The 13,934-nt window shown below is 51.9% G+C and overlaps 1 protein-coding gene across 1 annotated transcript in view; it reads left to right on the top strand.

The window, feature by feature from the left end:
- Positions 1-13,934, top strand: part of DENND1A (DENN domain containing 1A) — a 536,242-nt gene that overhangs the window by 467,023 nt on the left and 55,285 nt on the right. The window contains exons 14-16 of the mRNA XM_049774129.1: positions 11,824-11,928; positions 12,430-12,517; positions 13,833-13,873. Coding sequence (XP_049630086.1) covers positions 11,824-11,928; positions 12,430-12,517; positions 13,833-13,873 — 234 coding nt within the window. The remainder of the gene's footprint in view (positions 1-11,823; positions 11,929-12,429; positions 12,518-13,832; positions 13,874-13,934) is intronic.

Below are 13,934 nucleotides of genomic sequence, written 5' to 3'. Positions count from 1 at the left end.
CAATGCCTCTCTCTCCAGGTGACTCGTAATTAATATTTACTTAGAGCAGCCATTGGTCTCTGCTGGGCAGCATTAGCTCATGTTAGCAATCTCTGCAGCCAGACCCTTCCCACACCTGCAGGGGCAGACAGGTGGGTGGACGGCTGGGAACCCCGCAGTGGCCAAGATACCCAGGTCCCACTCCCCACCTGGACATGTGGCCAATTGCCCTCTGGCAGGCACCAGGCAAGGGCCCCATCTGTCAGGATCCTCTGTCCACTTGTCTTCTAGGACAATAGGGAAGGAGCATCTCTCTTGAGCTGCCATGGCTGGGGGGTCCTGTAAAAGGGGTTGGGGGTCTGTCTGCACCTCATGGGCGAGGGAGCGAGAAGGTCATCAGCCGAACACAGATCAGACACAACTGTACTTGCTCCCTCATTTCCTTATTTTTAAAATTTTATTAAAGCTCATAATTTAAAAAATAAAAAGTTACTTATTGTTGAGTTTAGACCTACTGGGTCGGGTTTAGACCTACCCATGTCTGGGTCTCTCTCTCTCTCTCTCTCTCTCTCTCTCTCTCTCTCTCTCTCTCTCTCTCTCTCTCTCTTTCTCTCTCTGTCTCTTTTTTTTTTTTTTTTTTTGGTCTTTTTGAGCTACACCCAGTGGCACTCAGGGGTTACTCCTGGCTCTATGCTCAGAAATTGCTCCTGGCTCAGGGGACCATATGGGATGCTGGGAATTGAACCTGGGTGTATCCTGGGTTGGCCATGTGCAAGGCAAACGCCCTATGCCCTACCTCTATGCTACCACTCAAGCCCTGGGTCTCTTATTTTCAGTGGTGCTGACTCTGGTTTGGATAGTTAGCTCTCCCAGCCCTCTGCACAATCCATGATGGGTCAGGGATCACCTTGACCTCTGCTTCCCATTGTTTCCTGTTTATCACTTCTTTCCCCCCTAAATTTCTCTCTTTCTCTGCCCTTCTCTTCCCTTTACTCTCCCTCAAATCCATGAAAGCAAACAACATCATGATGAGGGACTTTTGTCCTACTCTTCCAAAGGAGGAAACTGAGGCTCAGAGAAGGCAAGCTCTGCCCAGGCCATGCCACCAGGGCTTTAGGACACCCACCTGGACCCAGCTTTCTGCTGCACACCTGCCTGTCTTGTTTGATGCAGTAAATCCAGTGGTGGCACAGGGAAACGGAAGTAACACCTATTGGGCACCTCCTTATGCCCACCATAAGTGGCCTCAATGGCCCCAGTTGGTTATTTAGTTTAGTTTTCACACCCAGAACTCATTCTGCACGGACAAGTTAGGTGAGGTGAGGTGAGGCAAGATGAGGTGAGATGAGGTGAGGTGAAGAGAAGAGAATGAATGTCTGGAGCAGTTTTTCCCAGTGTGAATCTTGTCTTCTGTGAAGGGGCAGCAGTAACCTGGGCTACCACTGTGGGGGAAAATACTTCCTGCGTCTTCCCTGAAGGCAAATTGCCAATGGGAGGGCTAATAGCGTGTACTACGTGATGTTTTCTTCCTGAAAAGGGGGTGGTAAGACCAAGTAAGCTCTCTTTTACTCACCCAGGATTATGCTGCTCCTTTCAGTGGCCAGATTCACACACCCACACCAGTGTCCTTCCTTCCTTCCTCCCATCTGACCTCCAGAGACAGGCACTCCCTACTTGGGCAGTGAGATTCACAGCATCACACAAAGCTTCCGGCTCCATGGCTTTTCTAATGGGCGGACGGCAGAAGCGTTCCAAGGGAAATGTTTGCACTTTAGAGCAGGGAGAGAGTACAGTGGGTCGGGCACTTGCCTTGAACCGCCAACCACAAGTTGGATCCCTGACACTTCATGTGGTCCACCAAGCCCTGCCAGGAGTGACTCCTAAGGTCTGAGCCAAGAGGAAGCCTTGCAGATTCCCCCACAAACAAAAATCTTTATGAAGAACTTTTATCTTGGTTTGTTTTTTGGGTTTTGGTTTGTTTATTTTGGAGCCACACTTGGCAGTGTTCAGAGGTTACTCCTGGCTCTGTGCTCAGAAATCATCCCTGGCAGGTTTAGGGGCCATATGGGAAAACAGGGACCAAAGCTGGTCACCACATGCAAAGCAACCAAACGCCCTACCCTCTGTGCTATTGCTTTGGCCACCATATTTTTTCTACCGCATTATCATCTCCAGCCCTTCCCTTAGTCTTTAAGCTCACCCTGTGTCACAGGGTCCTCTCCCCAGAGCAGTAAATCAATCCCAAGAATGCAATACCCGGGGAATCACATACTTAGCTCACCCCCAAAATCATGCACGCCGCCCCTCTGCCCCAGCTGGCTCAGCAGACACTGTGGTGTGGGGTGGTGTGTTCCAAGAACCCTTTGTCCAAGGTAGTGGCACTTGTCTGCTTAGCTAACCGGTGGGTGCTGCCTCATCTGCAGGTGTGTCTCCCCACCCTGGCTGGTTCGCACAGATGAAAGCAACTTCCCGTCCCTTGTCCGAACCTGAGGGCACATGAGGCCGGAGGGGAGCAGCGCAGGCTTTTGGGGACCATCTGCTCCCTGTCAGAAGACGGCAGGCGAGCGGCCCGATGGCTGCCCCTGCCTGGCTCAGCGCTGCTCATATGCTTGTCTCCAGGACAACTCCGGGAGCTGAGGCGACTGCTGCTGCTGCCCAGCCAGATGCTGCCGCACGTGTTCTAATTAGCTGCTGCTACTGCGGCCCTCCCGCCCCCTCCCTGAAGCACCCGCACGCACACCCCCACCTGGCCTCTCTCTGAAATGTTCCCCTGACCCTACCTGCGGTGAATAATTCATTGGACAAGCACCCGCCTGCCTGCTCTGACCCGGACCAGGCCCAGAGGGGAGGTGCAGAGATGAGGTGCCCATAACCACCCCCAAGGGTTCCCCCAGTAGTGGCCAGGCAGCTGGTGTCACTGGAGGCGACGGGGTAGGGACACGTAACCCAGAGCCCGGCTAACACTCCCCTCGTACAGGTCCTTGCAGGACCCCGCTACCCCTCTGGCAGGTCACAATCTGGAGGGACAGTCACCAGAGGGTGAGGTACATGGGCTTAGACCTAGAGACTTCCATGACAGGCCTCCAGGTCATGGGCTTGGGGAGTTGGGGGGCTGGGGATGATTGCTGGACTGGGACTCATGAGGATGAGGCACTGCCTGGTGATTTTGCCCGTCTCAGACACTCGAGCCCAAGGGGGACAGTCACCTCACACCCTGAGGAGTCTATCTCAGTCTTCCTCAGCCACTATGTGTTCCCCAGGACTGCTTAGCTCCCTGCTCTCTGGAACTGACCCTGAGTCAGCCGAGAGAACCCCTCTCACCCTCTATCAATGAGACAGGCTTTGTCCAGCTCCATCCCAGCACCAGGTTCCTCCCACTGTCCCCTCTCACGAGGACCTGCCCCACCAGGCAGTGTGCCTGGTCCTACACTTGTTTTTGTGTCACCTCTGCCCCGTTCCCTGTGTGGCTCTCCTTAGATGTCACTCCAGCTGAGCTCTCCCTGCACCCAGGAGGTCATTCCCTCCACCCCCCACCCCAGCAGTGTACCTCCCAACACACCCGGGGTTTCAGCCCTGCTTCTCGGCACATTGGGCTTTTTTTAGACTGGTGATCGTGCAGGAAGCCAGGCCCAATTGATTTCACTTGGGGAAACTGAGGCCCAGGTCAGCCTCTCTTCCCTGCCCACAAAGCCTCTGGACTCCCAGGGCCAGACTGCCATGTGAGAAAGGATATTTTTATGTGGGCAAAGGGGACCGATTGTCTCATGTTCTTCAGAATTGGGAGGTGGGGGCAGTGTAAGTGGAGCAGCTGAGCGTGGCCCCCAAGTCTAACAGAGGTAATTTCTGAATGCAGAGCTAGGAGGAACCACTGAACACCACCTGGTATGGCCCCCCAAAATAATTCCTGTCAGAAGTGAGGTGGTATGGAAGGGGGACTGAGTGTGCTCAGGGTACTGTTAGGAAATGCTGACCTGTGAGCCAGGGGGACGCCCCTCATGGGTGCACAGCTCAGCCAGCAGCAACCCTGGGTTTGTCCTGTCCATGCTCACACTTGCTGGCCCAGAGAGCATAAGAGCATCTTTGAATCAGCCTCAGAATCCCATCCCAGACCGCTCCGAGATGCCCCTTTCCTCCCTTCTCCACCTCTGGCCTCAACTGCACTCACAAGCATCCAGGCCAAGTGAAGCCCAACGAAGCACAGCACAACCCTGTCCCCAGCTTTGGGAGGGAGGGCATTGTCTCTCCCTCTCCACAAATGACCTCTCTAAGGGGTCAGCCTTACACCGTGGTCCAAGCATGACAAGTGGCCTTCCTGCTGAGTCCCCATTCTGCTCAGGAACCCCTGTCCCCCAATGCTGCCTTTGGTGTTGTGAGAGTGACCTAGACAGAATGGCCTCTGCTGTGTCTGGGATTCTGGCGTTCTCTTGGCACGTCCCCATTTTACTGAGAAAGTCACAGACCAGGAGATGGAATCCAGGCCATCTGGTATTTTAACTCTCCCCTGTCCCCCGTCCCCGTCCCCCCCCCCCCCCCCCGTCCCCCGTCCCCGTGCTCTTTTCCTCCACCAGGTTTCTTTGCTATAGAAGTTTCCATGGCCCTGGCCATGAATCATGGCCCAGGTCAGGACCAGTTTTCCTCACAGGTCTGTTTCCTCACTTGGAATGGAGCAGGGGAGTATGTTCGTCTCTGTGGGCCAGTTCGGGACCCTTCAGTTTTATCTCCACATCCTTTGCATTCCTGCTTCCTAATGTGGGTTCTCCTTCTGTGCTTTTTTCTAGCTGGGTGATGTTTCTCTCTGGGGTCTCTAGGCCCCAAGCCTACCCGGACCCTCACCTACCAACATTGAACTCTAGCTGCATTCTCCGGAAACAGATTCCCTCACTTCCCATCACTGTGGTTCACTTTTCTCTGGGTCTCTATGACACACTGTCACATTGTCTGAACCTCAGAAGCCAGTTCTCTGCAACAGACCGAGTTGGGCATGTCCAGGATGGTGCACTGTGTTCTGGACATGGCATCAACGGTTGCACACACAAACCCTGCCACAGCACTGTGCAGCCACCTTGTCTCCTGTCCCCCTTCTCTCTCAGCCACCGCTCTTCCTACTACCTTTAGTCGTCCCACAAGTTCTGGGAGTCCCAGAGAGCAATGAGTCACATTCCCCAGATCTCCCATTCCAGAGCCCAAGGGGGAAGACTTGGTGGTAGAGCCCAGACACAAGCATCTCCTAGATCCACATGCATTCCCACCTTCAGGCCTTCTCACATCACCCCTACAACTGCAAGACACAATATGCCTAGTGAATATTACGACAAGAGGCACACCTCAGGCTCCTTCAGTATGACCACTTGAGTTTCGGGGTCCTGAGCTGCGGTGGTAGAGAAAGTGCATGGAAACCCCCACTAGCTGGCCCAGGGACTCAACCGATGGGAACTAGTTCTAATTTGTGCACCAGTCGCACCCTATCTGCATTTCTCTTGGAAAGCAAATCTGGAGGCCTGTATGCATGAGGCCCGCTTCATTGTTCTTCCTGCTCCCTCGCACCTCCCTGCTCATCTGCGCTTCCAGTGCTAATCAGGATTTCCTGACTTCTCCCCGCTTGCCTCTGTTAATGCTGAGGGAAAGTGCCGCTGGCCCACGCGCCTGTGATTTGAATGTCTTTACTGTAATCTAGCCAACGCGAGTAGGGGCGCCTGTCAATACCCCAGTGGCGGCCAGAATGGGCAAATACTGTCAGCCCACCAGTCCCTGGCCCTGCAGAACCAGCAGGGGAGTCCCTGTCAGGCACCCACAATTCTCCTAACTGAAACCACTCACACAGGGGGTGGGGCCAGCTTCGCTATGGGACATTGATTCTTTGTTTAGGCTCGTTACAGTGGCGGAGTAAGTTCATTTACACGGGATGGCACCTCTGCAGTGGTTCCGAAGACTGCTGTGGGTCTGGCACCCCCCCCCACACACACACACACTTGAGGCTGGGCACCCACTCAGTGGTCCTGGGTGTGGATCATATTGGGGGGACAGTGATGAGATCAGGGCCTCATGTCACTCAGACCCACACACTTCTGGTCACTGAAGTAGACCCATACCTCCTTCTCTGGAAAATGGAGGTCCCCTAAGAATCCCCTCCAATTTCTGGGAGGACCCAGTACAGGGTAGGGGAGCCCAGTTGGACTTGGCCATCCCAGTATGACAGGAACAGACCTGCCACTCAACCTCAACCTCAGTCTTCTCTGTCTGGGGGTAACCGTGGCTGTGACTACAGTGAGATGCAGCCTGCTCACCTCAGAGCCCGGTTCCCAGCAGCCCTGAGTTTTGGCCCATAATAGTGGTGAATGTTGTATCAGGACTTGGAACGACAGAAGCAGCTGCAGCCAGGATGGGGGTGCAGGGGTCCACAGAGCCCCTGTTTCCTGTGCTGGACCCTGTAGGTCACATGTACCGATGCTGCTGGTTCTCAGCCTGGACTGAGCTGGTTGCCACCAGGGCAAGTGTGGGCATAGCTACTCTGTCACTGCCTCATCCCTGGGCTGTGTCACTCTTTTCCAACTCCTTAGCAGGCTCCATTGCTTGTTGCTGTGAAATGGTGAGGCAGGAGAGGAAAATACCTCTTTCCCTTCCTCGTCAGTGGGAGAAATGTGAGCGGAGCGTGTGTCTGTCAGGGGCTGAAATCACTATGGCCAAATTAGCTCTCTGTAGTTCCCATGGTGTGGTAAGAACAAAATCCTAATGCATATGCGAGTTGCAAAGCACAGCAGCTCCACACCCATTAGCATTTAAAGCGGTATTATGCAATAGAAGGTTTACAATAAGATTCCTGCTAAAATTCACAATTAGTTTTTTTTCTTTACAACTAAAGATGGTACATTAAACACACACACACCACCACCACCACCTCCACCGCTACCACCACCACCATCCCTCGGGGTCAAGGAGTGTTTCCTGAGCACAGCTGGGTATGGCTCAACCCCCTTCTTCCCACCCTGCCCCCAAAAGATATCTGGGCCAGACAAATAGCTCAACATTTGGTATGTTAGAGCCTGAGCTGTCTGTTTTCTGCTTTGGGGATCATACCCAGCAATGCTCAGGAATTACTGGCTCTGGAATCACTGCTAGCAGGGCCTAGGGAAAAATCAAACCTGTGTCAGCCACATGCAAGGCAAACACCTTACCCATTATTTATCACTCCAGTCCCTGGAGCCCAGGTTTGATCCTACCTCGGCTTCACAGCACAGACCAGGGAATATTCCGGTTATGGCCCTAAAGCCAAATTAATGAAATGACTAAATAAGACCACGAAATGAAAATGGCCACATTGAGTCTAGAGGAGGGGTAGAAACCCTGGAAAGCTGGCTTGTTTTCATGCTCCCCTCACCCTCAGGCCTCTCTCATTGGGCCCCCTTATGAACCCAGCTAGCCCTCATTTCTGCCTTCAGAGAAGGATTCTTGTACAAAATTGTTTCCTATCACCAATTCTGATTTCTTTCCCCAAATCACCCAAGAAGACAGGCTACCCTCAGCAGTTGTCACAGATGAGGAAAGACCAGCTCCCCTGAGGTGTTTTTTTTTTTAACTCCCACATGTGTTCTTTTCACCCTGCTGTGGGTGGGTTGAAATTTGTTTTATTCTCTTTATTTTGGGAGGAGGTTTGGATTTTTTGTTTGTTTTTAGTTTTGGGTCATGCCCAGTGGTGCTCAAAATCACTTTTTTTTTTTAAACACAATTTATGCAATACAACTGCAAACTGGACTTTTTGTTTTATTTTGTGTTTTTTTTTGTTTTGAGGTCCGCACCCAGTGGCTCTCAGGGGGTTAGTTACTCCTGGCTCTGCACTCAGAAATCACTCCTGACAGGCTGCCCTACTACTAGGCTATCACTCCAGCCCCTCAGAATCACCCTTGATGGTTTGGAGCATCAAACCCAGGTTTGCCAAGTGCAAGGAAGTACCCTAGCACAGTTCTCTTTCTCTCTCCTCTCTCTCTCTCTCCTCTCTCTCATCTCTCCTCTCTCCTCTCTCCTCTCTCTCATTCTTTCTCATGTTCACACAGATGGAAAGTTTGCCGTCTAAGGCCTTCTCAGCTTGTATATGGTCTGATCTCTGCAGACTCACGTCACTGTCAGTCTGCACAATGTTAGTCACCTAAGACTAATCAGTCTAATAAAAGAACTAAATCTGCGCTTCTTATCCAAAACTTCTTTCCTCCTTACCCTGCTGGGGAAAGGGTTTGGGGTCCTGAGTGTGGCTTGTGGCAGGAAGCTCTCGCATGTGCCTCGCTCACACACACACACACACACACACACACACACACACACACACACATCTTGTGGCAGGAAGCTCTCGCATGTGCCTCGCTCACACACACACACACACACACACACACACACACACACACACACACACACACACACACACACACACACACCCAGGAGCTGTTTGTCTCTGCAGGGCAGCTGCTCTGAGTGACCGATTTGTTATCGCTCTTTAGATTTTCATCAGAGGCACTGAGATCTACAATACTGCTCACGACGGGGTTTCCTGCATGCAGCCTTCTGAGGCCACACCCCCAGAGTGTCTGCTCCCCTCCACCATTGTCTGTGTGCCCCCGCCATAGTCAGCTCAAGTTCCCTGCCTCTCTTGTCCTTGATCGTTGGTTATTCCCTTACCCACAGATGAGAGATCATTCTGTATCTGGAATGACTGATTTTAATATCTTGGGGGGAGGTGCCTGCCAAATAGTGTTCAGGGGGTCTGGGGCCACTCTGACATTTTGAAGCATGAACCAGCCAGGCAGAACTGATTGGGACCTATATTGCTAGTGACCAAGGCCAATCCCGACAGTGTGCGGTTTTTGGGGATCTGTGTGATTCCAAGCTCTGAACATGAATTAAGTAAAAGCAAAGCCAGCATCCTAACTCCTGCACTCTAGCTCCCTGGGTAGCTGACTTTGAAGATAACACCCCGCTCCCCAGTACTGTTGAACACACGGCCCCATGGCCTCAGGGAGAAGCCACATCTCTCACAGCCACGCACATAATAATGACATCAGGGCCCAGACAGCAGACTCTGCCATTAGGGGTCACGTGCCTTGGCAGAATCACCAGCCACAAGTCCAGTGATGCCAAGCTGCTAGTTTTGCCCAGCAATGGCCAGGAACTGTGGGAAGATGCATGGAGGGTGATACATCAGTGATCCACTTGTGGTGCTCACACAAGCTCCCTGCCCAGTCTCAATCTGCAGTCCTCAACCTGGGAGGTTGGCTCTGGCCTGCCCCTGGAGAGTGTAGTGATGGGCCCTGTAGGAACCGTCTCAAATTCCTAGTCACTGAGGAGGCCCATAGGGTTGCCCCAGCACCCCAGCATGCATCAGGCACTGGGAGGAGCATCCAACAGGAGCAAGTGGAGCCTTACGGGTAAGAGGAGACAGTCTAGTGAAAGGATCAGCGCTGATGGAAAAGCAAAGCAGATGGTAGAGACGGATGGAAATGTGAGAAAGGTTTGGGGGCAGGAAAGTGACACAAAAAGACTCTGGATGGGCTCAGGATGGGTCTATGGGCTCGAGAAAGGAGCTCAGCCTTTTTCCACCTCTTTCTGGCAGGCCTCACTGTGTACCAGGCACTGGTGCTAAGTGTGGAATGCTGAGCCAGTAGGTACTGTTCTTGCTCACGGGAGCATGTTGGCAGCAGCAGAAACTGGCTTTCACCAGTGGCTGATATCATGTCTCTCTGATCCAAGTTCTGGAGTCAAGCAGCAGCAGTTTGCATGTCAAAAGATACTCTGGCCAGAGAACTGGAGCAGCCAGAGAGAACAGGAAAGGAAGAGGGACCTGGATCCAGGGGAAGGTCTGGAGAGCACAAGAGAAGGTCACTGGGGAAATGGGGACTAGAGGGCTCTACAGAAGGGTCACTCGAGAAAGGCTAAGGGAACATCCTTAGGCCACTGAAATGGAATCCTACATGAATGTCAGGGTCTGGTTATTAACTGATCTCAATGGGTCAGCACAGAATGGGGCGGTCCCCTACCTGGGTATAATAAATGTCCTGGAAAGCTCTATTTCCTCAGCAATGGGGATGCCTCTTTTCCCCTTCATTTATTTATTCATTTATTTATTTATCTTGGTCTTTGAGCCACACCTGGCTCCACTCAGGGGTAACTCCAGGCTCTGCAACTCCAGAAGTTGCTCCCGGAAGGCTGGGGGTGGGGGGGAACCATATGGGATGCCAGGAATTGGACCGGGGTCTGTCCTGGATCGGACTCTTGCTAAGCAAATGCCCTACTGCTGTGCTATTGCTCTGCCCCTCACTTTTTTTCTTGACAATGTTAAGTTTGCATTGATTTCTTCTTGCTTTGGCATCTAGGAAGCTCAGTTGATTTGGTATTAAAACCTTAGGAAACATAAAGGCTCCACTTGCTCACATACTCATTGCCCAGACATGTACATCTTACATGTTTATGCTTTTTTTTTGGAGGGGGGGCGGTTTGGGGCCACACCCGGTGGTGCTCAGGAGTTACTCCTGGCTGTCTGCTCAGAAATAGCTCCTGGCAGGTACGGGGGACCATATGGGACACCGGGATTCGAACCAACCACCTTTGGTCCTGGATCGGCTGCTTGCAAGGCAAATGCCGCTGTGCTATCTCTCTGGGCCCTGTTTATGCATTTTCTAGTCCACATTTTCTTTCTAGCTGCCACCACTGCTTTATAAACATCTTAAACATCTCTAAACATAAACTTCTTCAGACATCTTAAGCATAACCATTATCTCACCTTGATTTTTGTTTTGTTTTGTTTTCATTTCTGGGCTACACTCAGTGTTGTTCAGAGAGTCCTCCTGGTTCTGTGCTCAGAAATCTTCCTAGTGGACTTGGGACCATATGGGATGCAGGGATTGAACCCAGATCATCCACATGCAAGGCAAATGCCTCAAATAGACACGCATAAATGCACAGATATACACATGCGAACAGGCATGGACATTTGAACAGATACACACATTCATACATGCACACATGTTACACAGTAGACCCACAAAGAGGCAAATGTCAGCCCCTCAAAAACCTGGGATTTTTTTTGGGGGGTCATCCTTCTCACCCTTTAGAGCCTGAGTCTGCCCAGTTGTTGAGATAATTTATTGGCTAGATTTAAGCAGAAGGAATTCTGGGAATTTACAGTGGGCACACCATAAATTTTAACACTCAGGTAACTCATTAAAACAGGATAAAAGTGGAGCTTCAAACGTCTCTTTTGCCACCCGATCTGCAAAGGGAGGGGCCCCCTTAATTCTGCTCAGGATGGGAAAGTCTGATCTCTCTGCATTGAGAACACGCCGCCGAAATTAAAGGCTTGTCGGCTCCATGCACGTGCCACAGACCTTCAAAGAAGGACGGAGGTGTTGACGACCAGGAGGGAACATCTTTTTTTTTTTTTTTTTTAAAGCTCGGGTGTCATTTTCCTGACTCAGAAAATGTAGTTTGGTAAAAGCCAGCTTCCTTCTCCTGAGTGCAGGGTTCCAGCTGGTCCATCCTCACTCTCCATCCTTGCTGGCTTTTGGGTGGCTGAGATCGGTGCATAAGTGGTTTACAAACTTCCCAGGATTGGTACCTTGGGGTTGACAAAGAAAGGCAGGGGGCAAAAGGCAAAGATTCAAGAGGGTTCTGCCCCGAGCGTGAAGATCTTAGAAAGGGGCTCTACAAAGGGTTGTGGCGTGGTCCAGTAAAAAAGTGTCCCCAACTTCCTGCTGTCGCCCCCTCCAGGGTGGAAGCAGGTAACAATGCAGAGGTACAGGGTACATCCAGAATAGAGGGTTTTGCTTGCCCCTCCCCTACCCCTGCTCTGTTATCTCGTTCCAGGAGGAGCCCATCACCTTCTGCGAGGAAGCCTTCGTGTCCCACTACCGCTCGGGGGCCATGCGGCAGTTTCTGCAGAATGCCACACAGCTGCAGCTCTTCAAACAGGTGTGCCATCAGGAAGTCCCCCCAGCCCTGGACTCACTCAGCCCTTAGTGTGCAGGCCTGGTTGGGGGAGGACTGGAGGAGGAGGGGCCCTCACAGTCTCTCCATGGCTCTACTCTGTGCATGTGTGTTTGTATATGTGTGTGAATGTATGTATTGGTTCAAGTGCCTATTCATGTGTGTCTATTTGCATATGTGCCATTTTGCATATCTGTATGTGTCTACATTTTTGTTCATATCCATGGTGTTTACTTGTTTGTGTATACACATGTGAATATATATTTACATGTCTGTCATCTTGCATGATTATATCTGCATGTAGGTGTGTGTCTCTTTGTGCATGCGTGTGTTTTCATATGTGTGTGCATTTTGCGTGTGTGTCCACGGCATGCAGTCCCTCTCTGGAAACTGACTATGGACACATACTCCCTATAACAGAAGATGTTTTGGTCCATTCAGCTGGACAAACACACAGAGTCATGCTCTCATTCTTTCTTTGACCAGTTTATTGATGGCCGATTAGACCTTCTCAATTCCGGCGAGGGTTTCAGTGACGTTTTCGAAGAGGAGATCAACATGGGCGAGTATGCTGGTGAGGATAGTTCTGTTTCCGGACTTCTCTGTGGTCTCTGGGCTGCTGGTGGAATGGGGGGGGGGGGTCGGCCACAAAGGAATGACGGGGACTTTTCTCCCTTTTTGAGGTTTCAGGACAGACTAATTTCAACCTCAGCCATGAAATACCTGAGGAATTAGTTTTTGTGAAGAGACAGTTGGCCCCTCAGAACTGCTGGCCCTGGGTCCCTGAGTCCCCTCTTGGGGGGCTGGGGAAAGGGGTAGTTTGGCGGAAGAAATCTGGGCAAACTCTTCAGCGCACCATGAAGCAGCAGAATGCACATGGATTGGCCTCATGGGTGCTGCCTCCTTGCTGGTAGGGAGACCCGCATAGTCCTTCAGCTCTTTCAGTTCTTTCACTGTCTCTGCTTCTGAATCCTGCTGAGGTGGATATAGAGCTGAAGAAAAAGGTTTCTATACCCCAAGCCCAAACTCTGGCTCAGGTAAAAAGTCACAGTACAGCTCAGTTTCTGCTGAGCTTTGCCCTGGAGGAGATAGGGAGGTAAGGGGTGGGGGAAAAGATCCCCTCTTAGTTTTCCTCCGCCTCAGGCACCCAGAGGAATCCACAACTGCCCCTTCCTCCTGAAACCTGGCAGCTTCTTCCTGAATCCAGTCTGGGTCAGCCAAGTCAAAACGAGATTCATAGGCCAGAGAGACAGTACAGCAAGTAGGTTGTTTGCCTTGCACTTAGCCAGTCGGGATCAGTCCCAGACACTGCCAAGAGTTCCACCGCACCCCAGCATGAGTCATCCCTGACCACAGAGACTGGAGTAAACCCTGAGCCAGGACCTAATCCTCAAGCACCACTGGGTATGTGGCCCCAAAACAAAACTAACAAAAGGCCAAAGAATAGTAATAGGGGGTCAGGGAGAAATCACTTTTCCTCAACTTGGCAGACTGTTCACTTACTGAGAGCATCTAGGAAAGCAGGGTATCGTGTGCTGTGTGCCACAGAAAATGAGCTAGGCTCTACGGCCATGTTGCCTCCTCCCACCATGGCGCAAGTGGAAGAGACCCTGTCATGGGGTCTGAGCCTGAAGCAGGGCTACCGCAGTGAGGTAGGGACGCCAAGGCCTGACCGGGGGTCATGGGGCTCCAGAAGAGGGCCTGGCCTCCCGTCATGTGCAAGGAAATGATCTGATACCAGCACGCTGAGAGGACCCCAGCCCTGGCCCAAGTCCTTTAGGGACAAAGGCTCCTGGTGTGGTTCTTGACGAGGTGGCAGGTAGTCTCTGAGGAAACAGGGGGCTTGGTCCTTCCTCAGGAATCACTGTCCTGACTTCCTGTCTCTGCAGGCAGCGACAAACTGTACCACCAGTGGCTGTTCACAGTGCGGGTAAGTGTGTGCCCCTCCACCACCACCTGGGCCCGCTGCCCCGCGCCCACACGGCCTCCTG

Source organism: Suncus etruscus, chromosome 5, assembly GCF_024139225.1.
Source record: "Suncus etruscus isolate mSunEtr1 chromosome 5, mSunEtr1.pri.cur, whole genome shotgun sequence".
In the NCBI taxonomy this organism is placed as follows: domain Eukaryota; kingdom Metazoa; phylum Chordata; class Mammalia; order Eulipotyphla; family Soricidae; genus Suncus; species Suncus etruscus.
The sequence above is the reverse complement of the archived record's forward strand: the minus strand, read 5'-3'. Positions and strand labels throughout refer to the sequence as shown.